The sequence below is a fragment of the Labeo rohita genome, chromosome 11 (genome assembly GCF_022985175.1).
Source record: "Labeo rohita strain BAU-BD-2019 chromosome 11, IGBB_LRoh.1.0, whole genome shotgun sequence".
Lineage (NCBI taxonomy): Eukaryota > Metazoa > Chordata > Actinopteri > Cypriniformes > Cyprinidae > Labeo > Labeo rohita.
In genome coordinates this window covers 24,112,100-24,137,506 of record NC_066879.1, presented here as the reverse complement: position 1 = coordinate 24,137,506, position 25,407 = coordinate 24,112,100, and the positions used below count along the sequence as shown (strand labels likewise).

Sequence of the window (25,407 nt, the reverse complement as noted above, 5' to 3'; positions counted from 1 at the left end):
ACTCTGCTAATTAAAATGAATAAAAGCAGGAGTGCATCTTTATAGTCCATCTTTCGCATATGTGTGGAAGCTGTCTTTAAACTACATCTAGTATTCTTCCATAAACATATTTTATACAATAACACTTATTTTCTCTGATGAGGGTAAAGCCTGGAAGGAATTTACTACAAATAGATACAGATCCGCCAAGCAGAAGCCAGGAAACCTGGATCCATACCGCCGCTGCAGTTGTCGATAGCACCATTGTTAAAAGTCCTCAAAGCAAGCCTAATTAAGCCTGTGTTCAGTCTGTTCTTCAGTGAAACCTTGTCAGCCAGTTCCAGAGGGGGTCTCTGAGAGATAAGCAGGCGATATGAGGAGTCACGTGCCTCTCTGCAGAGCGCCTTCAAGGTTTTAAGATTCATCCATTCTGTGTCTGTCTCTTCTGATCTCTAAATGAGGCGAGAAGCGATTTGAGTTGGTTCATCCCATCTGACACCACGTCCAACTAAGTAAATGAGGGCTGATGTTCCCTCCAGATCTCAGGAAATGAGGTAGATTTCTGCAAATGCCTGCTGGCAGGCATGCGTAGCCCTTGCCATCAGAAACACTGAGCTTGGTCTTCTCTCCTCCTAACAATTACGTCTTAAATCCCCATCTGAGAAAATGATGGCAGCCCCCATCATGACAGACCTCAAATCTTAATGCAAGGATCATCACAATAGTCAATAAAGAGGGAGAGAGAGAATCGTTAATGTGAATCAACAGCGAATCTCCATTACTGTATGACACTACATGACAAATGTTTACATTCTAGATTGTTCCCTCATTCGGAGGTTAAAAGCTTGGTCTCTATCATCCACGAGCTTCTGCAATTTATAAAGAAGGGCTTCTATTAACATTTCATAAGCTGCTCGTCGCACAGATCAAAAGAAGCGTATGATTCAGCGCATTTGCTTGGGAAATTAATGCTGAAGCCAACATAGCCATTTCAATGGACTGATTCTTGTTCATAGAGTGGAAGGAAATGTACTTCCATACTTGTAAAAAACTAAGCTTTAAAAAAAAAAAGTGTGGCTAGTTCAGGCCTATCCAGATATTTATAACTTAACCCGCTGGTGCTCCTCATTTGGGGGTCACACTTGTGATCTTCACAGTCAAAAGTGACCGGACGCCTAATATTTTCTTCTAAAATTGTTTTATAATATTTTTTCTTTTATATTTTGAGATAATTTTATGGTATTAATGAATGTTTATGCAATAATTATCAATTTCTTCCCATTGAAAATGATAAAATTTACTATATTACTTTTCAATTAATGCAGTATCTCATTTTAAAATAATCCAATTTTTGAAGCCTGATTAGTGTCATCTGGTGGGAGTAAAATAAAAAAGACATCTGCAATTCCATGGTTTTGCCCATAAATTCCTATTAGGGCTGAATGATTAATTGAAGGCTATTGTCGTGCATTTTTTTTTAGTGAGTCCGGGTGTGTAATCAGTAATAAATCTCCAGCAGGTGCTTTCAGATGGAGCAGCATTTAGTACACAAAAGCCGTAGTTCACTGAAAAACTACGCTATATCACATTCGTTATCGCAGACGATTTAGTCATGCAATTATATCATTGAAAGAAATTGTAATAATGATAGCTGTTTGTGTAGCTTCTCAGTGAACTACGGCTCTGTGTAGAAATGCTGCTACATCCGAAAGCACGTGAAAATACCACATTTAATAACATGTTTTTACTCCAAACTCACTTCATAGCGTCAGTTGAGTGTTTGAAATAAATCCTTCTGTAAGATGATGTGGCTTTTTGCACAGAATAAGGCATGTATAGTATTCATAGTATTCTAAGCAGTGATAAAGGCATTGCATTATTACATACTGTATTATAAGGATAATTATAATAGAAAGAACTCAGATAAACCACACATTGTCATAGTCGTATGTTTATTAGTCACGTTGAATCAATAAAAGCAGTTAAATCTTCTGTTTATTTAGCGGCAGCAATCGTGATTTCCTGGGTGTCTTTTTCGGGCGTATTTGGAGTTTCCATGCGTGAGTGCCCCCTGGGCTTCGGATGGAGATTTACTGCTCATCACAGAACTGTGCTTCACTGAAAGATACGCATGACAATGGCAGCTTTTTTACTACGACTACGATTTCATTTCGATTTATCATGCAGCCCTAATTCCTATATAGCTCTGTATAAAAGGCCTATAAATTCTCTAATTGTTTTTAGGCATAAATACTTAATTTTATTAAGTTGTGGGTTTAGATGTATATTTAGACATTCTCAAAGACAATTTTGTGTAAGGGTTTAGATTTTATTTATTTATTTATTTATTTTAATGTTGATTTAAAGTGTCAGTTTTTGAATTATTATTATTACTACAGTCAAACCTGAACTCAGAGAAAGCATTTTATTACACAAAACATTACAGTTCTATAAAAATGTAACAAAAATGAACAGGAATGTTTTATCAGAGCTTAATTTTTCTGGGTCTGATCTGATTTTAGTTTTCGGACTCATTTTGGCTATATGGATATAGCTATACCAGTTCATTTAAGCCTGTTTTGCACTCCTAATGTTTTAAAGTGTAAACCCTTCCTTGCTGTCCACTTTTTTACTGCATTGTAGTTATTGCTTTTATTTAACATATTTGCTGTGTTACAAATTCATAGGTGTGTGTGTGTGTGTATAAGTATGTGTACACGTTTGTGTGTGACTGGATGTGTTGGTTTTGCACTCTTGATGTTTTAGAGATTCGCCGCATCATTGCTGTGTACTTTTTTCAGCATTGTGGCAGATTTGTAGATTGTTTTTGTTGATTTTCCCATTCATTTCCTATGGTCGCTCATTTTTGCCCGAAGACCACAAGAGTGACTTTTTTTTTTTTTCCTACCATTTAGCCTGCTCGAATCATGCCCTCGATTTTTTTTTGTGTGTGTTCACATTCCAAATGCCAGAAAAGTAACCAAATTTCGTACCATTCCGATGAAGCTGTGATTTTTATAAATTTGAAACAGAATTTTTTTTCGGTTAAAAGTGAGGTGAACCCCTCTTCACCAGAGGGTTAAAGGGATAGCTTGCCCCAAATTAAAAATTCTGTCATTAATTACTTACCCTAATGTCATTCCAAACCCATAAGACCTTTGTTTATCTTCGTAACACAAATTAAGATAATTTTGATAAAATCTGAGAGCTTTCTGACCCTGCAAAGACAGCAACGATACTACCACGTTCAAGGCCCAGAAAAGTAGTAAGGACATCGATAAAATAGCCCTTTTGACATCAGTGGTTCAACCATAATTTTATGCAGCTATGAAGCAAAAATAACGACTTTATTCAACATTTTGTTTTCTTCTGTGTCAGTACAGATAAATACCTAAACTTCTAGACATTTATATCTAAGAAAATGACATTATCCTAATGGCATTATAAGGTAATGGTCAGGATGAAGTCTTTTGTACAAGGTTGCCTATTATGTCAAAAAACAAAAATATTCAAAAAGAAATCACTGAACGTTAATTCTGAGGCACAGTTGGATGCTTAACAGCATTGCATCTGGGATTTTTGTGACCTGTTTGCTTAAACGCAACCATTAAGCTCAAACTCACAAAGAACGTCCCCTTGGTGCTCCTGCAAGCACATTCATTTCCAATACAACCTCCCACTTAGAGCCCCCCCCCCCCCCACTGGTGGATTCCATCTCCACACTTACATGCAGCACATTAGCCAATTGGTGAGCTGTCAGATGCCTGAAAACAAGGCGACAGAATCAATTTTGAGTGTCGATGCATCAGAGGATGCCCGCATCTGAGCTCTTTCCATCCTTTAACGTCATGTACCCATTCCCATTACACCCTGCTGCCCATTAATTTGGCTTAGCCAAACGGAGAGAACTCATTGACAGGAATCAGGGCATGAAGGAGAAAGTGAATCACTGTAACCCAGGCTGGTTGCATTATTAGGTATCTGACACACGACTCTGATAAGATGATTAAAAAGTAGAAGAATTGCCTGTGAAGTGCTCAGTTAATCTGAAGTTCTGTAAAAGTGCTTGTCTTGCGTGCACATAAATGGTTCTCGTTAAATTCCTCTGCGGATGTGAACCGTTTTAGCGTGTACCACAAGTTGAGCTGTTCAGACAAAAATGTCTTTATATTTCTGACTCACGTTCACAAATATAGTTCTATAATACAGCAGCCACAGCTGATGAACTGAAACCAGCTGAAAAATTATATAATGTGTCTCTGCATGTGTGCACAAGAGAGAAAATTCAGTAATTAGTCACAAGAAGTCATTTCTTGTAATTGAACAGCGACTCTCTCTGTTTGGCATCTCGTTGTGAAATCCGGAGCAAATCCATATGCATCTATTTAAGACATAATAATGCACTTCTAAGACAAAAGTTTCTCATTTTATCTCTCTAAGGCCTGCTAATATAAATCCACTCATGCAAATACAGTAAACAATAAAAATGACTTATGGCCCAATATAGTCAGCTGTCACTCCAGTCACTTTTTCAGTAAAACAAACCAGCAAATCTGCCTGCCTCATTATTTCATGCCCCCAAAACTGATAAACAGCCTCATAAATGAGACTACATTCATCTGCTCCTCCACAAAAAAGTTCATTTTAGCTGCATAAAAAATAGGTCCTCTAAATAAGCCAGTATTTCAGCGTAATAAGGCCGAGCAGGACGTTTCAATATTGTCGTTCTTCTTCGCCGACTCACTTTGTATGTATAACATGTCTTGCTTTTTTACTAGAGAGATTATTTCTTCAAACTTATATATCAGCGTTATTTGATTCTGAATGCATTTTTATACTGAGATACTCTCTCACCTCAAGTTCTTTACACTCTGTTTATCCAAATTAAATGTGCATTGTGTACAAGAACAGCAACACCCAAGTCCCTTGAGAGCATAGATTTTTCAGTCGATATAATTTAGTCGCTCTGAATATGCAAATTAACTAATTAACACAATCAGGTTAAGTGTACTGTATTTCAACATTGAGTACTGTGACTGTAATAATCTACTGGGATGTTTCCCTTACAGTAACTAGAGAACACCCACATGTACAGTAGGTGTATAAGTTCCTCCCTTTTTGAAATCGCCAGTCAGTGCGTGCCCGAAAGGGACAGTTCAACCAAAAATGAAATTTACTCACCCTCTTGCCATCCTAGGTGTATATGACTTTCTTCTTTCAGACTAATACAATCAGAGTCTTCCAAGCGTTATAATGGCAGTGAATGGGTGAGAACCAAGTTTTGTTTACAGCAAAGGTCTCATCTTGGCTTACATCAAAATCTTACAACATTTTTCTTTACAGATCCTTGAGATTACAGTTTATAAAGTATAAATATGGATATTTTTCTTACACAGACACATCGATTGACTTCAGGAAGCCTTTATTAACTTGTTACGTGTGCTGGCTGTCTTAGGAGTGCACAACGCAGGAGTAATCCAATTTTAATCCACAAAGCAAACACAAGGAGTCTAGGAGCAGGGTAGCACAACATGTTGACACAAATAATAGCAGACAAAGGACCAGGGGAGAACACAGGACTTAAGTACTAGAAAAGTAATCAGGGAGAACCAAAACAGGTAGGAAGCTAATTAATCAATCAAAAACCATGGAAACTAATGAGGAACTGAATCAGGAGACAGAGATACAGGGAATTCAAAACCAAAACAGAACACAACCATGACATATTATCCCCCTCCGGAAACGCGCGTCCTCACCCTGACAAAACAGGCCAACAGTGGAGGGAGGGTGGGTTCAGGAGGAGGACAAGGGGCAGGCAAAAGGTAAGAGACAAAATCCATAGGGCCAGGGTGAGTAGATGGTGGCAGGAGCCAGGGAGGAGCCCAGAGTAGGAGGAGCCAGGTGGGGAACCAGAGACCAGCCAGGATAGCAAGCTATGGTGGAGTCGATGGTGGGAGGAGCCATGGTGGAGATGGGGCCGACTAACGGAGACTCAGCCTGTGGAAGAGGAGCCCAAGATGGAGACAGAGAGCTCCAGAGCCATGGGGACACAGAGGATCTGGAGGGCCAAGGTGAAGCTGGTGGCTCAGGGGACCGAGGTGGAGGCGGGGTTCCGGAAGACTACGGCTTAGCCGGAGTGACAGAAAACCAAGGTGGAGCCGTAAGGAGGAGTCCGACAGAGCAAGAGGATGGAGTGAGGAGGCGAAGCTAGAGGAGTGGAGTCCCGAGGCGGCATGGTCAACGATTGACCAAGGTGGAACCTGAGGGACGAGGGAGCCCGGCGGAGCCAGCGGGATGACGGGCCACGGTGGAGACGAGGGAGCTAGGAGCCAAGGCAGAGCCAATGGACTGAAGGACTGAGGTGGAGTCCAGGACTCAGAGGCTGGAGGCAGAGACAGGGGACCTCACACCTAGGCGGAGCTGGAGACTGGAAGTCCCGAGGTGGATCAGAGCGCTCAGATGGTGCTGACTGAGGGTGAGCTGAGGGACTGACAGGCACCAGCGGACATAAGGCTAAGGAACTGGTTGGTTTTAGAGGAGGTGGGAGAGGGAGGCTGGACTGGAGCTTAGGAGACACAGGACAGCTGGACAGAATCAGCGGAGACCCAGGAGATGTTGAAGAGCTGGACGGAACCAGAAGAGACTCAGGAGACGTAGGGGACAATGGAGATTAAGGGGCAATGAGAACAACCTTTCCAAACCTATTAAATCCAATTGAAAAAGGTTCAAAAGTTCCTCATCATAATAATAATGTTCATAGCCCAGCTGCAGCTCACCCTCAGTGGTAGGAGTGTGGGTGGGGCTTCCCACCAAGTCCTCGATTTCCACGAGGACTTCCACAGTGTCACACGGTGTCGTCGGCTCACACACCTGGTCAGTTGCATCATCAAGCTCAGGCTCTGGGGCAATGTTCAGCTCTGTCACTCCTGTTAGGGCAAGCTCTTTGTTTGTGGCAGGCTCTGGCGAGTGATCCGTGCAGCGGTGCGGTAAAGCCTGCCTTCTCCACGGTGTCGATGGTAAACGGTGATCCACAATTCACCAGCACCCACTCTCGAATTCCTCTTTGGGACCGTTCACTGGTAGGCATGCCAGATCGAGAAAGTCCCTGGTGTGATCGAACGGTCCAACTGCTCCAGGCATAGGAGCTGGATGGCTGGAAGGTCCATTCTGGGAGAGGGGAGGAGAAAGAAACTAAACAAAAGAAATGAAAGAAAAATGCAGCCAAATTACAGTATACTCAATTTGAGGCTCTGCTATTCTGTTACGTACGCTGGCTGTCTAAGGAGTGCACAACGCAGGAGTAATCCAATAACAGTCTTTTATTTTAATCCACAAAGTAAACACAAGGAATCTAGGAGCAGGGTAGCACAACACGTTGACACAAAAAATAGCAGACAAAAGACCAGGGGAGAACACAGGACTTGGGTACTAGAAAAGTAATCTGGGAGAACCGAAACCGAAAAACCAAAATAGAAACAGAACATGACCGTGACACCTGGAGCCATGTGGAGTACTTTTTATGATGGATGGATTCTCTTTATTGGACCATTATAATGCCTTGTATTTGTCTGAAAGAAGAAAATTATACATACCTAGGATGGCTTGAGGGTGAGTAAATCATGGAGTAATTTCCATTTTTAGGTGAACTATCCTTTTAATGGCTGTCACATAAAATTTAAAGAAGTTTTTTTTAAAAAAATAAAGCACCTGGAGACCATTGGGTTGGTTTTATTATGCTCTTTGAATGTGATAACCCAGTGTTATTTATTATGAAGGTTTGATGAAGGTTTTTTAATAACTGAAAAATCATACACAATACAAAAGGACCATGAACCTGTATTAAGAGAGCCAAACAGGAATGTTTTTGAGTTCACTGACACAAGATTTTTCTCCTATTCCACTTTATAATGGATCCTGGATATAAAACCCCATAAATATGTGTTGCTTTACAGCTTTAGTGTGACCTTGAGAACTACATGCCTAACTGAGAGTTTTGTAGGCCTATAGAAAATATTCTCCTCAAAAATATAAAAGTGACTTTGAAGGATGTCAGGTTAAATTAGGTGTCCTTGTGAATGTGAGCTCTTGTTAATAGAGTTCTCATTATGGAGGTTAGATCTGTGTTTGTGAAATTCTGTTTATATGTTCATAGAGATGAAAATACCATGACCTTCAGCCAATCCGTAGTAAACAACAGAAGGATAAAACAGTACCATAAATACCTATTATCGCTCATACTGTCAAGGAGTTTTGGAATGTAACTCAAACTACATAATTTAGTCTATATTTACTCAATGCCGATACTGTGATTCATACATCATAGAGGTCTCACATGAAGGCAGCCATCATCACAGGCCACAGCAAGTGCTCAATTGACCTTAACCCAATGCGCATCAGTCTCATAAATCAAGGACCACACTTGCTCGTACTACAAGATGAAGTGTGCTTCAAATCAATACGAATCTATTTGGATTTTTTGCACAAAATGCCTGCAGCCTGCATATTTGTGGCCAGGAGTCCGACCAGCTGTTGTTTTGATCTTAGCCAATTTCCTTTCAAGCTCTTGACCGCAAATCCAGACTGGATGATCTTACTTATAGCCTGCAGTGGGGATTGGATTCAATTGAGGTACAACAGATGTATGCGATTGACAGATCACATCCGTATAATACATAGGGGTGGCAATATGTTCAGTGAAAGATTGGTTTGCTCTAATAACAGGCACAGGGAACTAAACGCATGGTCAGCTCGCAATAGGGAAATCAATCGCAGGGATGAGAACAAAAGCGTTGATGGTCTTAAAAGGCGTTTGTCAGCAGCGAAGTGCACACTTCTTTCCAAACGCTGTGCACAAACATTAATAACAAGCCAAATTGCTCTGTCTGTCCTTCTCTCCTCATTTTACAATCTTCTTGCTTTCACTGAAAGTGAGTGATCAATCAAAAAGGCAATGTGTGAGATATTTTATCAATACGCTCTGGTCTGATCTAAATGTAAAATGAATAGTGCTGGCCTTTCTGCTTTTGGTTATAATACAGCGCTGCTTTTAAAGAGATAGTTCACCCAAAAATGACAATTCTGTCACAATTTACTCACAAAATTGTTCATGTTGTTCATGACCAATGTTTAATTACTAGTTAATTTAATTTATAGTTATCTGGAAAAAAATGCATAACTGTTTAATACACAGCTCATCCAATCAAAATTTAGAGTGTAAACTATCATAAGATATGATAATGTACCAAATGACATGTCAGTGACTCTTACAAACACAATTTCTTTCTTCATTAAAACTTATCTGCACTATATTGCTAAAAGTATTGGAACACTCCCTTCTAATGAACAGGTTTGACTACTTCAGTCATTTCCATGAGTACAAATCTTGTTTAGGCACATAATGACATTCTAGGGAATGGTGGTGTGTATCTAATTTTATAGCAACTGTTTGGACAGTCAGTGTGGAAGAACTTGACTGGTCTGCATAAAGCCAAGTCCTAATCCCAGCTGAACACCTCTGGTGTGGAAGCATAATTCATGTATTTAAAAATTGTATTTCCATCTCTGCTGCAACAGTTTTGGAAGTATCTAAAATGACTTTACCCATATTTACAAGTCATTTGTGTTTGGCGATGAGTTTTTGGCTCAAGGTTTGCATTTAAAGTCACACCAGAGGTGTTCAGCTGTGATCAGGACTTGGCTTTATACAGACTGGTCAACTTCTTATAACTTATACACAGAGGTGTTATCATGTTAGAATAGAAAAGGGTCCTGTCCAAACTGTTGCTATAATATTAGAAGCACACAATTGCTTAGAATTTCATAATTTGCCTTGTACTCATGAAAATTATTGAAGTAGTCAAACCTGTTCATTAGAAGGGGGTGTTCCAATACTTTTGGCAATATAGTGTATTCAATCAGCAGGTGAGCCAATAAGGCCATTTCTCTCGGAGTTGGGCCATTACAGCTGTACCATCAACATATAACAAAGTACAGCCCGCAGCCCATCAGTCAAATGCCTCCAGCGGAAAATAAACAGAATCCATCACATCCCACAGCACCAAAGAATGGAAAAAGGCACATTAAAAAAAGCAGCAGACTTTGATTTGTAACACACATTATGCAGACCATGCCAGAAAACTCCAGGTGAACAAAGCTGTGCGGTAGGTGTGAACCATAAATAAGATTTAAACTTTAAGTAGTGTAGGGTAATGACTCTTCAGTTCACTTCATAGACTGAAACTGAATAGATTTTTTGAAACGATATGGAAAAATGAGATTAGAAAAAATAGATTTGAGCAAAGAGGTGTTCATAAGGTCAGATGTGTCATTAAAGTGTGACCGCGGTGGAGATGAAGCATTATTGATGGATGGTGACCACAGTACAATCAATATTCTGCTCGTAATAGGCATAACTAGACTTTTGCGGAATAAAAATTCATATTCTGATATCCATGAATATTCACAAGCAATAGGCTGTTAATTCAATCATTTTTTGACACGCTTTTCATTTTGTATTTATGCGGAGAAATCTCTTCGGGCCCCAATTTGGCAAGAAAACATTTGCAGTAATCAGCGGATAATGGAAGATTTTAGGTCTGAATCCTAATACCGTGGCATAATGATTTCCACCTAGTGCTTCTCTGAGATCTTCTTTTGTGCAGTTTTGCTGCTTCGCTTTTGCAAAGTTACTCTTCCCTGTTTGTTATTAACAAACCCACACAGCAGAACTCATTACTCTCATAGTGGTTCAGAAAGATATTAGAGAAATCCCCAGTTTCTGGAAAATAAGCTATTGTGTTAAAGGACTTACAGAAATCTATGGTGTAAGAATGGCTTCCTGCTAAGTGAGAAAGTGTTATGCTGAAGAGGAACAGTCTGTCATTTAAATGGTGTGAAGCTTGTTTGTTGTCTCAGTGCAGTGGGTTTGTTCATGTAAAATGTGGCTGTCAAGTGTTGAGAGTACACTGTAAAAATGATTTTTAATTTAGTAAGACTGACTTACTGAATGTTTGGTAGAAAAACTTTCAAGGAATTTTCTATTAAAATATACTCTATTTTTGTTTCAACCAAGTCAAACCAAGAATAGAAAGCAGTGCACTAGGAATAATTACGGATGCTTTATGTGACTATCTATATTTTTATGTACTCCGTTGTTGGTTTTGTTGTCACATTCAGGAAGTTATTGTATTGATTAAAGCTCTTTCTATCCACCTTATTCTTCAACGCAGAAGTAAGTCTGTAAGCAAGACTTCCTGTTCATTAGCCACTATGAAATAACGAGAAGAATAACAGTGTGCAGTAAACGGTAAAACTACACTACAAACAAGTTAATAATTAAGATAATACATTAGAATTAAAAACAGTTGTGCTGCTTTTTTGTGTAAACTGTGGGATTTTGCTTTTCAGGATTCTGTGGTGAATAGAAAGGTTAAAAGAACAGAATTTATTTGAAAAATAACATCATAAACATCCTCAGTTGATCAATTTAATGCATCCTTCCTGAATAAAATGATTAATTTCTTTAAATATATCATTTTAACTTAGCATTTTAAGCTCAATGAATACATTTACCTTAATTAATGCAAATAGCTACCTCCAAGTAAAACATCACTGAGTGCACAGCACTTCACATGCATCCAAAAACCACTTGAGTTTTACTCTAGTAGTGTGTATTACTCGCATATCAATGTGTTTTGTATAGAGCCCTGTGTGAAAAATACATCAGTACATACATAAGTAGGTATAGGTCGTGCCATGAAACAATGATAATGAAAACCAGGGCTTTAACTCTTTACATCAGTATTATTTGTAAGTAAACACAGATGTCCATAACAGCTGTTGAGCTTTGTTGCCATGTTGCCCTATAAGAGATTGCCATATATTCATTATAGAACAAAGGGTGGATGTATGACTGAATGAATCTCTGTTTCCATGTAATTCTACTAATAAAAATCATGCACCTGACACGTAAGTGCTCATGAGTGCCGTTTGCATCCACACTGCAGCCTGCCACTCATTAACTGTAAGTGGATACACCTACTCTACGGTACTGAGCTCATTACTGGCCATATCTCTTGTTTGTTTGATGTATTGTGGAAAGGTGGACATCCACAATGTCCAGTGCTACATGAAAGAACACCATATTCTCAACTATGCTTCTTTTAAAGGATGTTTAAAACAAATGATAAGCACACAAATCACTCAGGCGAGACAAATGCGATTTTAAGTATCCCTGTACAAAGTTTTCTGCATTGTTGAGGTGTAACAATGTCTACACACCCACCTATTTAAACGAATACTTGCTCATTTGGCAGGTGTTTTTGGCCCTTGCTACTGCTCATTTGTTTAACATCCGGCAGCGTAGGTGGGCTGTGATCTTTTCATAGATTGATAGTAATGAAACTGCTAACTTCTTTTTCCCTGTCCCAATTTATTAGAACCAGCTCTTACTGTATACTTGACTGTACAGCACTAGGTTTGCTTTGCATCTCCTAAATAGGTCAAATACATTTAAATGTGTCATGGTACTCTTGTGAATGCACATTAAAGACTGCCACGGAAGAGATGATTTGATTAATTGTTTAATAAAGTCGTTATTTTTGTACTTTCTGCACAAAAAGTATTCTAATAGCTTCATAAAATTAAAGTTGAAGCACTGATGTCACATGGTCTATTTTAACTGATGGAATATTTTAAAGGAGAAGTCCACTTCCAGAACAAAAACGTACAGATAATGTACTCACCCCCTTGCCATCCAAGATGTTCACGTCTTTCTTTCTTCAGTCGTAAAGAAATTGTGTTTTTTGAGGAAAAACATTTCAGGATTTTTCTCCATATAGTGGACTTCTATGGTACCCCGAATTTGAACCATAATGTAGTTTAAATGCGGCTTCAAACAATCCCAAATGTGCTTGTAAATGATACCAGCCGAGGAAGAAGGGTCTTATCTAGCAAAACGATTGGTTATTTTCATAAAAATAATACAATTTATATACTTTTTAATGTCAAACATTCGTCTTGTCTTGCTCTGCCTGAACTCTGTTTTTTTTCCAGTTCATGACAGTTAGGGTATGTCGAAACACTCTCATGTTCTCCCTCAACTTCAAAATCGTCCTATATTGCTGTTTTACCATATTTGTTAAGGGTGTTTGATCTTCTTTGCACGTTCACTTTGCAAAGACTGGGTCGGTACTTCTGCAGCGATGTAGGATGATTTTGAAAAGATTTTTGAAAATATGATCAGAGTTTTTCGACAAGAAGAGCGTTTGAGATTAAAAAGTATTAAAAAGGTATTGTATATTTTAAAATGAAAATAACCAATCGTTTCACTAGGTAGGACTCGTTTACAACCGCTTTTGGGATCATTTGAAGCCGCATTTAAACTGCATTTTGGAAGTTCAAAAACATAACATTTTCCTCAAAAAAACATAATTTCTTTAAGACTGAAGAAAGAAATACATGAACATTTTGGATGACAAGGGGGTGAGTAAATTATCTGTAAATTATAAGTGAACTTCTCCTTTAACGAAATCCTTACTACCTTTCTAGACCTTGAACGTGTCAGTTGGGTTGCTGTCTATGCATGGTCAGAAAGTTCTTAGATTTCATCAAAAATACAATTGAAGTCAAAAGTTTTCATACACCTTGTAGAATCTGCAAAATGTTGGTAGGGGGAATACTTTTGGAATTTGAAGATAAGGGTAAATTTAAAGGCAAAATAAGAAAAATCTACACATCTTCATTCTGTTCAAAAGTTTTCATCCTCCGGCTCTTAATGCATCTTGTTTTCTTCTGAAGCATCAGTGAGTGTTTGAACCTTCTGTAATAGTTGCATATGACTTTAAGTCACACTAAAATGTATGAATTTCATTCCAGTAGTCTAGATAAAATGTTAAGACAAATTGAAATGTAGCGGTGCATTCTTATAAAATATATTTAGTTTTCTTTGCAGTCAATCAACACTTATTTTTGGTTATATTATATGTTTTACCAGTACTTTTGAAGGCTTCAAAAGTGTGGAATAAAGTGGCCTTGAGATAAATGGGATTGATAACAAATAGCTTTCACCATAAACTGCAGATCTCTCTGAATGTATTGTATATGTGTGTATTACGGGTTTGAAAGCATTTTGGTTGCTAAGGGAGACTGTACTTCCAACCTTGAGAACATGGTCTTTAAGAACTCCTGTGTATGTCTGTTTGAGGAGAAGACATGAATATCCTTTGCATTTTCAAATATTTCATCAGCTTCACAAGTACAAAGAAAAACGCAAGCTGAAAATGACATTTGACTCCACAGCTGTGAATAATCACAGAAAAGGCAAATCATTAGGCGAGTGAAACAATTGATTGTCGTACTAAGAAAAAGCCTTAAGCCTCTAGAATCAATTCTGACAGCACCAGTGAAAATGGTAATCAACATGAGAAATCTATTAAACACAAAGTGCAAAACAACAAAATCATATCCACAAGTTCCATCCTAGATACTGCAGAACATCGCAAAGCAAATGTTTAGCTCAGGCGCTGTGAGTGTAGGCAGGCTTTATTGAGGGGCCTCATTGTTTCATGGTCACATGTCATTGTGTTGTAGCAGTAGGCAGTGGAGTTCAGGGCTTGGTACAGGCAGGGTTGGGATGGGAGGACAGAAGCTTGCTTGACAAAGCTTTGGACTTTACCCAGCACCAGCTGCCAGTTCCAAAATGCTCCAAATGTCTGTGACAGCCTGTGGCATTTGATATCAACCACTCTAGTTTCGGCTGTCCAAATTTTTAGAGTTTAATTTTAGCAATGCCGTGAAGACTATTTAATGAAAAGCAAAGAATCCCTACTAGTTTTGTTGGCAGTGGGTTATTATTTGAGTATGAGAACAGAGTAGTATATGTCAGAATACATAAAACAATAGGAAGTCTCTGGATAACCTACTATTTCCAGTGAGATTCTGAGGTGTGCATCTAATAGGCACTTTACTATCCCATGAGGCCACGGGAGAGGATTTGTGAATGGCAGTGCAGTGGCACAACTGATGCTGGTAGTTCAGATGACAATAACAACATTATAAACATAGTCATTGTGGAGTACATTCATATACTAACCATATTCATACTATAGAACATACTATTTAATGGCTGTTGAGTAATTACGTATTAAAAAGAAGTGGCTAGTATGACTTCCTGTTTCACAGGATTATAAATATGAGGAACACAAAGGCCAAATTCTCTTAATTATCCATCACAAAAATAAAAAAAACAAAGAATATAGTTCTGATGTGCAGAACAAGATGTTGAGCTTCACTAAATAGAAGGACTCCCTAAGGAACTAGCCAAACCGTTGAAAATCCCCATTTCCACCATCAGAGCAATAATTCAGAAGTTTCAATCAACTAAAGATGTTACAAATCTGCTTGGAACAGTATGTGTGTTTGTATTGTACTAATGCGAGGAGAGTTTGAGTGGTCAAAGACACTCCAAGAATCACAGCTGGAGAATTGCTGAGATTAGTTGGGTCAGAAAACCTAAAAAAAAAAATATCAAACAGCCCCTACATCAACACATGTTGTTTGGGAGGGTTTCAAGAAAAATCCTCCTTGCTCACACATAAACAAACTCCAGCATATTCAGTTCTCAGACACGACTAGAACTTCAAACGGGACTGGCTTCTATGGTCAGATGAAACAAAAAAAAGAGCTTTTTGGCAGCCAACCCACCAGATGGGTTTGGTGCAGGCAGGGATAAAAAGTACCCCAAATACCCTGCTGGATCTTTAATGTTGTGGGCTGGTTTTTCTGCCAGAGGTCCTGGACATCTTGTTCAGATACATGGCATAATGAATTCTACAGAATGTCTGTCAGAACAATGATCCAAAACAAACATCAAAATCAACACAAAAATGTGTCGATGAGCACAAAATGAAGCTTCTGCCATGGCCGCCCCAGTTCCCCGACCTGAACCCTATAGAAAATTATTAGGGTGAACTGAAGAGAAGCAGCACCAACACGGAGCTGGGGATCTGTAGGATCAGGAGATATTGGTCTCTGATCTCTTGTCAGGTGTTTTCCAAACTCACCAGACATTATAGGAGAAAACTCAGAGCTGTTATTTTGGGAAAAGGATGTTGCAATAATTGGGTGCCAATAATTGTGGCCAACGTGAACTATTTATTTCATAATGAGATTTCCCCCCAACTTTCCATTGTTTTACTTCAATGAAAGATTAGAACAGAGGTCTTCAACCCTGTTCCTGGGGATCCACTATCCTGAAGAGTTTAGCTACAACCCTAATCAAACACACCTGAAGCGGCCAATCAGGCTCCTTAGGCCTGATTGAAAACTGCAGGCAAGTGTGCTGAAGCAGGTTGGAGATTAACTTTTCAGGGGACCCAGGAGCAGGGTTGAAGAGCTCTGGGTTAGAATTTTGTGAATTTTATGAATTAAAGATCAAAAGGATAAACAAAGCAGATTTATTTTCACAGTCACCTTTGCTCATATTTACCAAGGGTGCCAATATTAATGGAGGGAATTGGCGCCTTAACGGGGTAAAAGGCGCCTTTGATATTATTTTCCTCTAAACCACTAGATGGCAGAAAAACGTGGCGTAGCACGTTCCAAACCATCCGCTTTTCATCATACATGTGCGATATTGGTTGATCCTTGACACGACCACGGGCAGCAGAGCAAAGTCAATTCTGTGCTTACTTGATCTAATATTTGATGTTTTTAAAAATGTTGTAGATTTAAGTAGCAAATGAGAATCACTAGCAGTTTTTAAATAACAAAAGAATATGTAAAAGTATGGTATTTGGGGTAAAAAGCACCCCTGCTGTTGGGGCTAAAAGGCACAATATTAACATGATAATTGACAGAAGGCTGACTTTTCCATTTGTTGACATGACATTGTTAGATTCAGATGGTAAATATCATATATTATGTTGGGCGTCCATCTTGGAAATAATCACGTTTAGAATGAAAGCATCATATTTAAAAACACGCTATTAATCATATCATATATTAAAATATCTTTTGTTGTTACTATTGCAAATCTATATTTAAATATTATGGGATCTTTTTCGATGCTTTCAGAATCTTTACATTTTAAAATGATTGTGTTTCTGTATTTTAAAATATACATTTTATTAACATATTTTAATGACAGTATATTTATTGAACAAAAAATAATTATTTATCAAAATAAGTAGAAAATAGTACAAACTTTGCTAAAGTGATTACCCCGTGTGTGGGGTAAAAGGGCCCCCTTGCCACCTCATACATTTATGAGATTTTTTAACAAAATAAACAACTTGTATGATTTATTTTCACACAAAATATGTTGCTCCATAAATGTTCAGTACAAACGTACATATTTTTCTGACTATCATATTCTTCGTGCACAGTGAAAAGCACATTTTTTCATAGGGGGTGTATTTAGCCCCATTGTACCCTATATTAAGTTTAGAATCTGCAGAATATTTTTGGGAACCTTTCACCTCTCAGTGTCCGTGGTTGACATATAACAGACTCTGTCAAAATGCCCAAAAAGCACGGCAAATCCCACCTGCTCTTTACTATGTTTACTTAAGGATCATGTTGTCACTGTTGACCTTGGGGAGGATTTGATTGCAGATGGCTGAGCTTTCTTTCTAAAATCTCATGATCTCCTTTAGTATTGCTCAACATAAATCAAAGTCTTCCTTCGCTCGGCGGAGAGACATTACATTTACTTAAAGATGAGGTCAAGCCCACCGAGGATAGCTTCCTTGCTCCAGAATGTGATGAAAATGCAAATCTCAGTTTTTAATTATGTATACGGGTAACATATTTAAAACTAGCATATTTGACATAGTATCCTCAATTCATGCATGAAACGAATCCCCAAAAGAGTCTTCCATAAACTTATTTTTTAAACAATATATTTAGCATAGCCAAATAATCCACTGCATAGAGAAAATAAAGCTACGGTTGCATAACTTGGTCTAAAATAATTAGCACCTTTATATGACATCATCAGAAGATAATTACTTCCTCGAGCCTCGATGGACCCCCGTTTATTTTTGTAGTATCCATTCTATAAATGGTAGCAGAAACTAGTTAATTATTCCCTGGCTGTCCTTTGCAAACAAAGCCTCGGTGCTTTAAAACAAAAAAACAGATTCTGTTAACCAACCATAAATTGTCAAAACCTGGATTATTTTACGTTTTGCTGAGACAAAACTATTCAAGGTTAGACTAACTCATACCATTCTCTGGAAACTGCAATCAGCTGTGCTGAAATGTTACATAGCCCCTTGTAGAATGACAATCTGAGCTGATCTTTAACTCTTTAGCTGTCAGATTGTGAAGTACGATGATCTAATCTTGAGTCTGAGACTAAGGATCATTCTCAGACCAGTGGCATCATATTTCTGTGCAGGAAGACGTTCCTTTATCTTCCTCCTAGCCTTGGTGCATTCAAACCCTACATTTTAAACAGAGCCATTTATCACACAACTCCATCACAAAGAGCTTCCAGACAGAACCTGGAGAACAAAGGATTCATATTCCATGCAATGCTCCGATGGCAACCTTTGATGTTTATGTCGCCTCGCAGATGAATTGCACCAGCCCTCAGTATGAGAGTTATTCGCTACTTCCTTTAAAGATCTTAAAATGAGTAGAGTTCACACCCACTTATTACTTTTTTTGGTCACCTTTAGCAATACACCGTGAGAGTCCTCGAGGAATGGTATACAGCAGCAGTAACTCAGAAAACAACATGAACGGCTTGTCCACACCTTTGTGGACAACAAAGGAGCACAAAGCCTGAAACATCCACTGTATGAACCAAGTCGCTGATGATAACATGGACAGTTGCTGTCATCTTTCTTTGACTGTCGTCATGGAAACTGATCAACGGGGTATCGGAGGCCAGGTGAAGTGTCTGCTTGCCTCCAGCAAACCATCTGAAAAATGACAAAACAGTGCAACAGATGTTTTACAATCATCCTTCTCTGACAAATAATCTGGTTAGAAATCAAAAGATAATCAATTATAGGAATTAGAAGCAGACTTTGCTTAAGCTGATTGATTTTCAACCTTCCATCTGTTCAAATGTGGTAATAACAGTGAATCATTTTAAACAAATGACTATAACTTTTCATGAAGTTTCTTGTTGATTGTTTCTTGAATGTGCTGGTCTGTAATTGGTCTGTCTTTCAGTGGAACAGAAAGAAAATTAAATTAAATTTGATATGCCAGGTTTGACATCATGGATACTAAAATGACATTTTAAAATGCCATACTAAAATTGGTTCTTGTGTTTCATTACCAAATGCAACAGGCCAGCGCAGGGTGAGATTTCCTGTGAATAGCAATCATATGGAATCAAAAGACTCAAATCAAAACTATTTTTATGATTCTTTGTGTTTTGAAAGTCATATTGTAATCTTATATGAAAAAGCTGATCAAAAGATTCATTAAAAATTCTTTTTTTGTGCTCCACACACACACAAAAACAACATGAGGGTAAGTGTCAGGATTATGGACTTTTGTTATGTTTCTTTCATTTCCTGTTCTCGTGTTTAGTTTGGTTCCTTTGACCTAGTTTCTGCAGAAATTGTTTTACTATAGGGAGATGAGAGGGTCTGTGTTACTTACTATTGGTAACGGCTAACTTAGATCACATGTCCCTTAATAACCAATCACATTACAGCCTTGACGTCATTGAATTTTATTCAGAGTTGTGCGACACTCAAACGCCATTTACAGCTACCGTAGGAATGAATGAGAAGTGCTGCAAGTCAGTGACTTCTCTTATAAAACATCGTTTTTTTCAGGTAAACTAAAAATAAATAAAAATAGTTTGAACCAAAAGTATTATTTACTGTAGAACATGCTGAAAGATTAGCAGATAGGCTCTTGATTCATTAAACAATAAGCCGTTTCCTCTAAAAAGCTGTTTATTCAGCATAGTACAGCCTCTCCCAACACTAACATCCATTCAAAAATAGGCATTAGCCATTATGCTTTTTCAGCTAATGGTTGCAGGCTTGCCTTCTAGTGGCTTTGGTTTCTGTGTTCCCCTGATTATGTTATTCAGTTCACCTGCATTCAGTTGATTAAGTCATTAGGTCCTCTCTTGTGTTTCTGTTTGTCTTTCTGTTGCCGGTAATTGATGTTAGATATGCTTTGCTTTGGTGTTTTGTTTCTGGATTTCTTGTTTGTTACCCTGTGGATTTATTAAAGACTCGATTGAAACAGTTTCTGCAGTGTTTTGTTTCTTTTTAATATTTTTTATAATTGCTCCTGCTTGAACAGGAGGATCGCTTCCTTGAGGACCTCACAAAAGACTTTATTGAACTGGCTAACTTCACCACCTTCCTGGATAGTGTTGATACCATTCGGTACTGTAGTTTTAAAAATGTCCATTTCCCGCTAAGATTGGAGCGCTGTTGAGTGATTTCTTAAACACTGTACCGAATGGTATCGTGGTTGGTACTTTTGACAGTGTTATCCCAGACTGTTCACTGTGTGTTTTCTTTTAAACCAGCATCAGTGAGCGGTTCCATGCGAGCCTGTCCGTGGATGGTCCTCAAGGGAGTTTTTCCACCTTTGTAGAGTGGGTGCTGGAGAGTAATGGACTGCATTTCACCGTCTGCCCAGTTTAGGAGAACATATCCCGACCCAGAGCCCAGCCTAATGTTGCCTTCAGGAGTGACAGAGCTGAGGATCGCCCTGGAGCCAGAGCCTGATTGTGTCCGAACTGTCTGTCTGTCCTGTCATGAGCACACTGGTCGTTTCTCTGTCTGTAATGCTCCCGGTACTCGGAGTACCTATTTGGTCTGTGTGGCGAGCATACACCATCCCAGATTTTCCCAGACGGTCATAAACTCCCACCCAGCCTTTTTCTCCCACATTCCACCTTCCTCCTCTGTCACCTTGGCTCCTCAGCCCTGCCTTCGCTGGTTCCTGTCAGTCCCTCAGCTCATCCTCTGCTTGCCATATGTGGAGTGGATCTGCCTCAGGGCTTCCAGTCTCCAGCTCCACCTAGGCGTGAGAATCCCGTCTCCACCTCCAGCCTTCAAGTCCCGGACTCCACCTTGGTCTTCATTGGCTCCGCCTTGGCTCCTAGCTCACTTGTCTCCACCGTGGCCTGTCATCCCACTGGCTTCACCGGCCTCCCTTGTTCTTCCAGCTCCACCTTGGTCAGTCATCAACAATCCACTGCCTCGGGGCTCTACTCCTCTGGCTTTGTCTTTTCACTCCATCCCTCTGGCTCTGTCAGGTTCCTCCTTCCCTCCAGCTCTGCCTTGGTCCTCAGTCGCCAGGTCCTCATCTCCGCCTTGGTCCTCTGGAACTCGGGTGTCGTCCTGGCTCTCCGTCTGCTCCACCTGAGTCTCCCTCCCTAGGCTCCTTTTCCACCTGCTTCACCTCCATCAGTTGACCCCCTGGTGTTGTCAGCCCTTCCTTCACCATGGCTCCACTGGGGGCTGCCACCCTGGCTGGGCTCTGGACCAATACCTGGCTCTTCCTGATCCTGGTTCCTCCCTCCGTCTTCTCCACCATGCTTCCTCCTGCCATCACCTTCTCCCAGTCCTTCTCCAGAGCCCCCTCCTTTCTCAGTTAGACCTGTTTAGGCATGAGGATGCACCTTCCGGGAGGGAGGCGAAGTGTCAGGATTATGGATTTTTGTTATGTCTCTTTCGTTTCCTGTTCTCGTGTTTAGTTTGATTCCTTTGACCTAGTTTCTGTGTTCCCCTGATTATATTATTCAGTTCACCTGCATTCAGTTAATTAAGTCATTAGTTCCTCTCTGTGTTTGTATAAATTCTCCACATTCTGTTCTTTCTGTTGCTGGATATTGGAAGCCCGTTTCTGCCACTTAATACAGAATGACTTATCTCACAATTTTGACTTCTTTTTTTCCCAGAGGAAGAAGTTAGAATTGCAATCCCGAAATTGCAAGGAAAAAAAAAATGCAAGATACAAACTTGCAAATGTGAGAAAAGTCCAAATTGTGAGTTTATAACTTGCAATTCTCACAACTGCAAAGGGGGGAAAAAAGTGGCAATTACCTTTTTTTTTTCTTCTTCTTCTTTTTTTTTTTTATTCAGTGGCAGAAATGGGCTTCCATACTTTCTAGAAGGCAAACAACTTGCAAAAATGGGCTTTCTCTTCACTAGCGAATGTTAAATTGGACTTTATTTATTGCCAATTTTCTGGGAAACTCCATTCTAGTGGATATGCATATGCTTTCTGCCATGAATGAATTTTAAAGTTTTAATCTAAATACACAATTTAAAATGAATTTATTGAAGCAGAAAAGAACTATGACAGTGACAGTAACTGAGAGTCACTCGGTCTCAAGGACTTTTATTCTGGCCTCTGTGCACAATGTGAAAAATGTGCATATTTGAATGACTCATCAAACTCTTTGTAAGGTGAGGCAGAAACAGAGACAGAATTCTTGAGAGACTAAACAGGATGTCTCACATAACCAACAGAACTGTTTGATAGGGGGAGAAACGTGGTGCTTTAAAAAGAAATGCGGATGAATCATATTGCAGGCCGCATTATGAAGGGGTCATGAGTGTATTAATTAAATTCACCTAAGGACCGGGTCGGTTTTCATTGCAGAGGGGAAGATATTTCTCTACTCTCCATTTCTTCAAATAAAAAACAGACAAGTCTGAAGTCTCAATTTATGCAAAAATATTCCATTATAGAAAGAAGCTACTCAGGCCATGCCATAGGCTGCCTTAGCTTCAAAGAGCAGCCACAGTGAGACTGTACTTTGTGAGGAGTGCAAAGACCCATTACATTACATGCTAGCAGTGGGTGCCTTTAGATTACCACAGCCTGTGAAGGAATTAGGATACTGATAAAACTGCTAGCAATGAGGGCAGGGACGCACACGCTGCCGTCTATTCTCTTTTATCTATTGTACTCTCTTACGTAACAGCTGGATGACGGTTTTTACTCACAGCTTACTCTTGAGCTGGAAGAAAACAGCTAGTGAGTAAAAGATACAGCTTCACTTCATCTCTGAGAACGGGGTGATGACGTAATTGCACGAGTGCTACCCGCACAGATATTTTTAGTAACTACAACTCTGGGGACAGCGGCTAGGGGACATGTTTACGCTATGAAATAAATGAGGTGAAGTACAAGTTTCATCTCTCATAAATTATTGAAATTATGCTTATGTGCATCAATGCAAATGCATAGATTAAAAATGAGACTATTAGTTTTTCTGACAGGTTCTTTCTAAGTAACATCATGTTTTGTTGTCCTCAGCTGGATTGCCTCAGAGATCCTCAACTGGAGAGTTGCAGGTCTATTCTGAGAAGAAAAATGAATTATAAAAATGCAGCTAAGCATTACATAGGAGGAAAAGCACTTCCCATGTCTTGCTGTTGATGTGAGTTGTTTAAAGGTCAAATTCCTCTGTCAATAAACTATGTAATTACTACTTTTTTAAACATTATTTTAATAGGATTACTATTTTATGCATTTTTTGGCTTATTTTGTACAATAACTAGTCTTGGTATTGTCTTACATTATCTTCATTCACCTCAGTTTAACTCTAATAAAAAATTATTGTAGAAATTTTAGAGAGTTCAGCATTGTTGTCAGTATGACGTAGTGACGGACGCGTGCGTAAGAAGCGCAGCTGCCCTTCAGGAAGGGAGGAACTACAAGCAGACGATTAAACGTGCGCACAATCCTCTTGTCTGCAAATGTTTAAGAGAAACAACAGTATTATCCATTAAGAGGGTTGTTGCAAGTGTTCTGTTACTAATAAAACGCCTAGACGACGAATAATCTCACCGTAGAAATAAGAGAAATATAAAATGGCTAGCAGGTGAGTCGTGCAGATTTCACATTTACAGCGATATTTTTTTCCAAGCAAATAAAAAAGAAAATGCCTTTGTGCAGTTGGGTCCGGCTGTATCTTTCAACGAGTATTTTACACGTCGCGTTCAGTCCATTTCGTTTATCCGGAGACTTCGGGGAGCATATTCTAAAGCGAAAATATTTCCTGCACAGTTGCGTCTTCAAAATTCCTAGCGCGCCTGCGCAAGAGAAGGCAAGGCATTCTGGGATGTGTAGTTTTTTGCTATTAAGAACGTCAGAGATTGTTAATACTAAACATTAACAAATAACTATGTATGTGTAGCATTAATAACATTAATGTGACAACCATACTTACAGAGTCCTTATAGAAAAACAGTGCTCACATAAATAGTGACTATTTTGCACTAATGTTGTTATTTTTATGTGTTTCAAGCTGAAAATTGCTATGTTGTGGCCACAATGTCAAAAAAAGAAGATTCGGGAGGAAAAAAATGGTAGGTGTTGTTTTCAAAACTTTACATGCTGTAATTTGTAATGTAATATAAGGGATGATGTACATTCTAATGCAAAATAACAGCTGACACTGACACTTTTATTGTTTACACTGTCTTATATGCTGCACATGAGCATGATTATTTACATTATATATTAATTTTTTTCACAGTTCTCATCAAACGGAGCTTTACGCAGAGGTCCCTGCGACATGCCTGCCTATTGTTTATTCCCCAGAGTACAACATCACCTTCATGGGTCTGGAAAAGCTGCATCCCTTTGACGCTGGCAAATGGGGCAAGGTCATTCGCTTCTTGAAAGGTGCGCGGCACCACTGCAGGTGGAGTTTGCCAGACAGGCACTCTGACCAGTGTGTAAGGTGATCTATGAAATCCGATACAAAAGGAATTGGGAAATCAAAGAGCTGTGAGTCAGTACAGGAATGGAGGGTGGCGGGGAGGTATAGGTGGAGGGATGTAGAGAGAGGAGCAATCAGTGAGGCAGAGATAATGAGGGAAGCTGAACTCCCCTCGGGAACAGGAGCAAGAGGATGTTGGCTTCTCAGCTGCTGCTGCAAGGTCAGGGGCAAAGTGTAACTCTGGCAGCTCTTCAGATAAACTAGTCAGCAGCGCAAGCTCTTTTTCCTCATTAGTTCACCTAACGGTTGAAAATTTGCTGAGCTTCAACGGCTCACCATGTATTTTTATTCGACTGTCAGATAGTCATGTTCACATTCATTGTTGCTTTCATATGATACATTGATTTGTTTCCAGAGGAGCAGTTCATCACCGATGAGATCATTGTACTAGCCCGGGAGGCCAGCGAGGCGGATCTTCTCGTGGTTCACACTGCACGTTACCTGAACAGACTCAAGGTAGAAATGCAGTGTCTACTGTGCCCATGCCCTGTGTTATCACTTCTTTTCCTGGCACCCATAACTTCATATACTGATGGCAAAAGGTTACTATAAGCAATACAAACAGCCAAATATAAAAGCAACGTTTGGATTTTCTAATCGGCTTGTCCTTTACTTTAGACTGGCTTGCGATAAGGTGCAAATATACTTATTGTAGACCTTCCATGAGATCAGTGCCAAAAGAAGAATGAATTTGA

The 25,407-nt window shown here is 39.3% G+C and overlaps 1 protein-coding gene across 6 annotated transcripts in view; it reads left to right on the top strand.

Annotated features, from left to right (window-relative positions):
* Positions 1 to 25,407, top strand: part of hdac11 (histone deacetylase 11) — a 92,529-nt gene that overhangs the window by 21,660 nt on the left and 45,462 nt on the right. For 2 of the 6 annotated variants that reach the window (XM_051123255.1, XM_051123253.1), the window contains exons 3-5: positions 24,236 to 24,296; positions 24,467 to 24,615; positions 25,068 to 25,168. In XM_051123255.1, the coding sequence (XP_050979212.1) occupies positions 24,236 to 24,296; positions 24,467 to 24,615; positions 25,068 to 25,168 (311 nt within the window). Of the gene's footprint in view, positions 1 to 22,946; positions 23,104 to 23,241; positions 23,366 to 23,593; positions 23,810 to 23,843; positions 24,035 to 24,235; positions 24,297 to 24,466; positions 24,616 to 25,067; positions 25,169 to 25,407 lie in introns of those variants that run through there. The other 4 variants (XM_051123257.1, XM_051123258.1, XM_051123256.1 and 1 more) reach the window with 4 other exon arrangements.